This window comes from Electrona antarctica, assembly GCF_951216825.1.
Source record: "Electrona antarctica genome assembly, chromosome: 19".
NCBI lineage: Eukaryota > Metazoa > Chordata > Actinopteri > Myctophiformes > Myctophidae > Electrona > Electrona antarctica.
Window position 1 is genome coordinate 533241 of NC_136800.1, and position 7189 is coordinate 540429.

The window sequence follows — 7189 nt, forward strand, 5'->3', positions numbered from 1 at the left end:
ATAAATGATATAGTTTTTATTGTCTCCACTCTCCACCAGGCAGAAAGCATGGGGAGAGAGTATGTTTTGCACTCTGTCCGTGTGTGCGTGTGTGTGTGTCCGTCCATCCGTCTGTTACCAGCTAATCTCCGGCACCGTTAACCCGGTTGATGCCAAAATTTGCACACACACTCCCTGGATGCCAACAATGAACCTCTGGCCCAACTTTTCCAGAACGGCCTGATATAGCGCCACCAGAAGGGCGACTTTTGTAAAACACATTTTTTGATATTACTCCTCCAGATTCTGTCCAAACATCCCGCAAATCGTTACACAGTATCTCTATAGTCATGTGTTCAGGATAGATCTGTCCGATATTTCAGATTCCATCCTAATTGGCTAACATTGGCTTTCAAAGTTTGCAGGATTGGCCCATTTTGAAAAAAAGCCTCAAATCATGAACGCAGCGTGCAATTTACCTGAAATCTTTCATGCACTTTCCTACTAGGCTGAGGAATATATCCCACCCTTTTCACATTGGCCTGTTATAGCGCCACCAACAAGTGGATTTTTACAAAACACATTTTTGTAACAAAAACTCAATTCATCCAATTGCCATCCAAGGCGTGAGAAGAAATGGCACCCTTTTCACAATGGCCTATTATAGCGCCACCAGGTCAGGAGGCCACAACCTGACCTGCCCTGGTGGAGACATGTGCCCCGAGGTGCACTTTATCTAGTTGGTCCTAATACCCTCCTACAGACAATGTAGGCATAGATATCACTGGACAATAAAAAATCATTCATATCCGATTCATACTCCTATTTTACCGCTGTTTCGGCGCTGTAGTGCCGAAATGATTTCGGCTCGTCAGAAATTTTCAGCAGCACCGAAGAGCCAACTTTAGGACAGTACATCCCCCCCCCCCCCCCCCCCCCCCGAACCTCAAATGACGTCACATTGTAGGCTCTACAGCGCCGAACCGACTTTTATTCGGCTCTAAAATAGGAGTATGAATCGGCCCTTAGTTGTTGGAAGCCTCTTACAACCAACCTATGTACATGTCCTAGGGCCGGCTGCCAAAGATAAACACAATTACACCTATAGCCTAGCTCTGTGATGGTCTGGAGGAGCGGCTGGTTGCATTTAATGACTTTGGTCATAAAGGCTTCTTCTAAGCTAGAATCAAAGGTGCAGTCAGGCCACTTCAAGAATGGAAACTGATCTGTTCCCTTCATTGACAACAACAACAACATCTGGTGCATTAGCAGAGAGATGTGCAAAGATTTCAGGATTTTCAGTACAGAGTTGAAACATGGAAGGTTTGACACAGGAATGTTTGTACATTCTCACAGACAGTGTAAAATGTTATGAGGTCAACTATTCTGTCGTGGCGTGCTATGTAAAGCCCTTTATAGGAATAGCAGCAATTCAGAATGTGTGACACATGGTTTCAACTTTACACGCACGCAAGCACGCACGCACGCACGCACGCACACACGTCACACACACACAGTGAGACACACACACACACAGGGCAGGCACAGCACGTGCCTGTCCATATCTGACACACGTACCAGTCTACATGACTATAGTAGGCTACGTACCAGCATCTTACAGCTCACTGGCAGCACAACAATATAATAGAAATAGCAGAAAACCAGAAAACAAAAGAATAACAAATCAATAATTTTGATTGTATGACACAGATTTCACAGCACAAAATCATAGCCCATTGCAGCCATATGGTGGCATACCAATGAGGCTTTTACAGGAAATCTTAAGTTAGACTTTCTTTTTCTCTAAGTTCCTCTATTTCAGGAAAAAGGGGAACTTCAAAGTTGCATGCGTTTATTAAAGACGACTATATTAGACCGAAGACTCACAGCTTCGCCCAGATCACAAGCGCTTGGTTTGGTAAGTCTTCATGATTAGAATGTACCCATTCTTCTTGGTTGAATTGTTATTCACCTCTGAAGCCCTGGCATCCCTATACTTTTGTCATGACATTAGACTGTAGAGATAATTTTTTTTCAAAACAGTTGTTTTCCTGTTTTTTCCTTGCAGAGTTGTATATTTGTATGTCTTTAAATGTTCTGATGAATTGAAAATGGAGGATCCCGATGTAAACAAGTCTTTTTGTGCTTTTCTGGGTCTCAATCCTCTTAGCAGACCTTGTATTAATTGAACCGTGCTTTCCTTGAACTACCAATTTTCGGATGCGCACGCAGGGGTAAAAGTGGTTAATCGTTGTGCTTTCTAACAACGGTAAATTTGCCTGATCGTGTTCTACTGGTTATGAACGACATCTAACCACCACAGTTTCAACTAAAATCACTGCAATTGAAATCAAATGTCTTCTGTTGTTATTTTGACAGTGAGTGATAACACATCATGAACCTCAACTCGACAACTTGTTGGATCGTCAACGGTACGGCCGTGTGCTCAGCCGGACCCGCCGCCGCCAGCTCTTTTACAGCAGGTCTGGCCGTGGGCCTGAGCCTGTTCCTTCTGCTGCTGGTGATCGTGGCGGCCCTGGCCGCGTACACACAGCGCGCTAGATGTGGCAACGCCATGCTGGAGTCTCACGGGAGCAGAGGCCTCAAGAAAGAAGACGATAACGAGGATCATCATCATTCCCAACGTTACACCATGACCAGAGAACAGTCCGGCGGCAGTGGGCAGGCTCCTATCTATGAAAACTTTAAGGTTCAAACGTCTGGCCAAGGAAGGACAGCGATACACGTGAACATGTGAGTTATAACCTTGAGAAAAATCACACCCGTGTGAACTGACTGGTGCAACTCCCCTCTCCCCCTGCCTCTCTCTCTCTATCTCTCTCTCTCTCTCTCTCTCTGTAATTAGCAGGCAACAGTGCAACACTATCTCTCTCTCTCTGTTTCTGGCACAACAGCGCCACTTTTGCCCCTACTGGTACTCATAGTCACATAGGTGAGGACGGACGGACATTGCTGTTCCTTTCAAAGACCAAAAAACTTAAAAGTATTACATTCATGGAAAACTTCCTGCTCAAAGTGTTGTCTTCGTGTCAAAGTAATTTGGTAAGAAAAAGGACACAGTGGATGTTAGGAAATATTGTGTTTCCCCATTTTGCACAACACAGCAGTATTTCCAAATTTGACCCATATCTTGATTTGTCCTATTGTATTAAAAAGGAAAAGAAATCATGCACTCTGCCAACAAATGACTCAGTATTGGACTTTTCTCCAAGCCGGAGATGAATGTTAACAACAAGAGGAGACTGTGTGCTTCTCAAGATTATTTGTCTTGTTGGCGTAACCATGCCCAGGCAATTCTAGCTTGTTCAAGGACCTTTCTTAGCCCTGGTCCAGTGGGTTATAGCGAGTCTCTCTCACCAACGCCCTGACTGGAAAGCCTCTGCGCACACGGGTAAATTCCACTGCTGTGCGCGGGGTCCAACTTTTTACCGAAAATTAACAAAACTACTCCGCTAATCTCCCAAACAAAGCCTGTTTTGTGTTGGTGAAAATCTCTTCTCCAGGCTGGGAAGTGTCTCATTGTCCCCAGCTTCTCTCTAAAATGCACTATTATTTCATGAAATAAAATGCATCCAACTGGATCGACTGGATTTTACTTTATTAAAATGGCACAAAGTGCATTTTAGAGAGAAGCTGGGGACCTGAGACGCTTCCCAGCCTGGAGAATAGACTTTCACCAACACAAAACAGGCTTAGTTTTGGTGTTTAGCGGAGTCGTTTTGTTAATTTTTGGTAAAAAGTTGGACCGCGCGCACAGAAGTGGAAATGACCCGTGTGCACAGAGGCTTTCCCGTCAGGGCGTTAATGAGAGATATACTCACTAACACACTGGACCAGGGCTAGACATTTCTGTGCCTGTGTGTGTAGGCCTACTGGGAAACACATTCTGGCAAGGCAGCCTATATCTAACTGCATTTTTAACCACCCTGACCCCATGTCTCTCACACAGTGACCCAGAGGAAGATTTGTACCTGCAGTGTGATTCACCAGATGATGCAATATACAGCAATGACCTGGCCATCAGGCTTTCCATGCTTCCGCCCGTCGCCCAGGACGAAGAGGACATTTATATTGTTCCAGATGCAGTATAATGCAGGAGAACAACAATGGGAAGTCTGACAATACATCAGAGTCTCTGACAATACCTTCAACTCTACTGTGGAGTCGTTTTTATTTAAACCAAAGAAAGGTTGGAGGCAGAAGACTCCACTTTTTTACGAGTTATGAGCGGGAAAACAGCGTACAATTGTCTGTAAACGTATATGTAGTCTCTACAAATGTTGTATTTAAATACCGTAGAATCTCATAGATGAGAAAGGATTAAAAAAAACCATTGTTATTATATTTTTGACATCCGCCCCGTTGAAATTATCACCCTGCTAATGAATTAGCAACATTTATTATAATAACGTAATATATTGTTAATATAAATAATAATTTGTTTTCAAAAGATTTCATTGTGTCATATATATATATATTCGAGTCACAGCTGAACAGCAGCAACGACGGCAATTTGATCATTTTCCATGTTACAGTTGGAGGCCATCGATATTGTCCTTTTCTTTTTGCTGAGGTTTGCGTGATCTGCGCAAAAGGACAGTTAACCCATTTTGGGCGGGAACCCCTTTTGGTGTTTTAAACATTGTTATAATTTAGCTATTGAAAAATAGCAGATCTACAAGCTCATAGCGCGCCACCGAGTGGCGCGCTACGAGCTTGTAGGTCTGCTATTTTAGAAAAATCGTGAAAATATTTATTTCAGAAAACTGGAGGATTTAGAAGGATTTTTTAACATTTTGAGGTCAGGCCAAAATGGGTCAAATGATAAGGGACAATATCGGTGGCACCCAACTGTATGTTAACTCTCTTTTTATGCCTGTTCATCATTCATAGTCAAATTGCTGAGTTGATACTAAAGCTTCTGCTTTTTGTACAGGAAGAGCACAGGAATGGTTCTGACCACGACCACCGCAGGTCACCCAGTGGCACGATGACGTGTCGTTGTAAAGTCACGTGTTTTACCAGATTCTAGAGCAGGGGTGGGCAACTGGCGGCCCGGGGGCCACATGCGGCCCCCACCTTCACTTAATGCGGCCCTCAGGTTAATGTCAGGATACTGATATAGTATTGATTTCAGCTGTTGCAATTCCAAACATGCAAACATGACCTGCTTTAAATATACTTAATGACTAGTATTAAAGGACTAGTACTTAACGACTAGTATTAGTAGTATTGTCTTTTTGTGTACAATTTGTATTTAGTTCATAAAGTTATCATAACTAAAATTAAATCCATTTGAAAATCAATAAAAAGGTTACTTTTCAGGTTTCTAATAAAAAAAAGCAAAAAATAAGTCAGTATTTCAATTCAAATATAGCAAAAATAGCTGATCTACAAGCTCAAAACGCGTCGCAGCGCGACGCGTTTTGAGCTTGTAGATCGGCTATTTTTGCTATGACAATAATATGCAATCACTCTGGAGTGAGTGTGGAAATATAGTGGCCCTCTCCATCGTCAAAGTTGCCCACCCCTGTTCTAGAGAATCTGATGGGGGGGGAATGTACACGGGTGTCACAAGCCTATACTGAAACTGATCACAATGTATTATTATTATGTATATAGGAAATTATGCTCATTGAAATTATGCTTAAAGTTCTGCTCAAGTCTCAACACAAATCGTTGTATTATGGTTGATTTTATTATTGTCTACTGTTTACTCTACCTGCTGATAATATTGATAGGCCCTGGACTGGTAAAGATACATGGTCAATTACGAGAGAGACAAAAAAAATAGAATAAGCTTTATATTCATTTCTAGGATTTTCTAAGATTTCAAGGGAAAGGTACAAGGTTAGAACCACTGTGTTCAGATAGTATACTTTGCCTTAGCAGAACAGATAAGTAGCAGTTTGCTAAACACGGTGAATTCCTAGCAAGAGGAACACAATTCAAGAAACGATATTTATATATATTCTTTACTTTCCAGTTTCCACTTTTCATTTCTAAAGTTTGTCCTTTGACCTTTTCTTTCTTTTCTTTCTTTCTTTTTCTTTCTTTCTTTCTTTCTTAATTTCTTTCTCTCTTTCTTTCTTTCTTTCTTTCTTTTTCTTTCTTTCTTTCTTTCTTTCTTTCTTTCTTTCTTTCTTTCTTTCTTTCTCTCTTTCTTTCTTTCTTTCGATCGTTCGTTCTTCACTGTGGCTCGAGTCTCGACTCCTTCAATCAATACACATTTCCAGGAAGGCTATTTGAATAGCAGCTGCCGTCTCCCTCTTTAGCAGAGGGCACGCTGCCATAGAGTACACTTGGAGGAGCCCATGACAAATGTTTCTTTATACGTGTATACTTTGGGTGGCACTGCCACGCAAGGCCTTTCAGACTAGAAGATTGAGAACGTTTCCATCAGTGCATGGTTGTGTAATTATGGAGGATGTCGTCCTTGAAACAAAGGAATGGAGGGGTAGCAACCGGACATAAACAAATGAGTGAACAGTTACTGGACTTACAGGCATACAGAGAAGAGGTAATATGGTAAACATATGTGTCTGCAGTCAGCGATTAATTACCCTTTGACTTAGTTACCTTTTTATTCGATCATTTAGGGTCACTTGCCAGTCACACCTTTAGATTCATCTACTAATTAATGGAAAAACAAACTATAGACTTCTACGTGACCTTTATACATACTTTAACTGAGAATAGGTGTGGTGCCAACATGAAAACATTATAAATACTGTTCGCTACCCTTTAGAAACATTATTTTCTTCTCCATAGCTTCTTAGAGCATAAACACACACAGTACAAATCCTCTGTGTGTGTAAAAATAGACGTAAGGGATTGTACACCTTCAGAGTAAAATGAACAAAAAAATGAGGATTTTACTGTATATAGACTGGACATCAGGGCTGTTTCTATCCACCTCAATGAAAATAATAGAAGTGATTTTGGTTTTCTCTAGATGCTCTATTTAATGATGCTAATCATTTGTTATTTTCTTTACCTTGTTCCAGATAAAAAACTAAGATATGGTCAGGTGATTACACTTATCATACTATATCTCATATTATTATTTGCTCTATTGCCTATAACTTAATCTCAGTGGCATTCAAAAGTAATTACCGCAGACATAGTCTTTGATAATCTGCAATGGAAATACATTTACAGTATCTTCAACAGATATAGGTAATCTGAA

The 7189-nt window shown here is 41.2% G+C and overlaps 1 protein-coding gene across 1 annotated transcript; it reads left to right on the forward strand.

The window, feature by feature from the left end:
* Positions 1-1883: 1883 nt before the first annotated feature.
* LOC306943378 (uncharacterized protein) lies at positions 1884-4477 on the forward strand. The gene is made up of 3 exons (XM_079529663.1): positions 1884-1897; positions 2359-2733; positions 3950-4477. The coding sequence occupies exons 2-3, from the start codon at positions 2375-2377 to the stop codon at positions 4089-4091; spliced, it is 501 nt and encodes a 166-aa protein (XP_079385789.1). The 5' UTR covers positions 1884-1897; positions 2359-2374; the 3' UTR covers positions 4092-4477.
* Positions 4478-7189: the final 2712 nt, after the last annotated feature.

Coding starts and splice junctions, on each gene's coding strand:
- LOC306943378 (XM_079529663.1), top strand. CDS start 2,375: ATGAACCTCAACTCGACAACTTGTTGGATCGTCAACGGTACGGCCGTG. Junction 2,734..3,949: donor ACAGCGATACACGTGAACAT/GTGAGTTATAAC, acceptor TCTCTCACACAG/TGACCCAGAGGAAGATTTGT.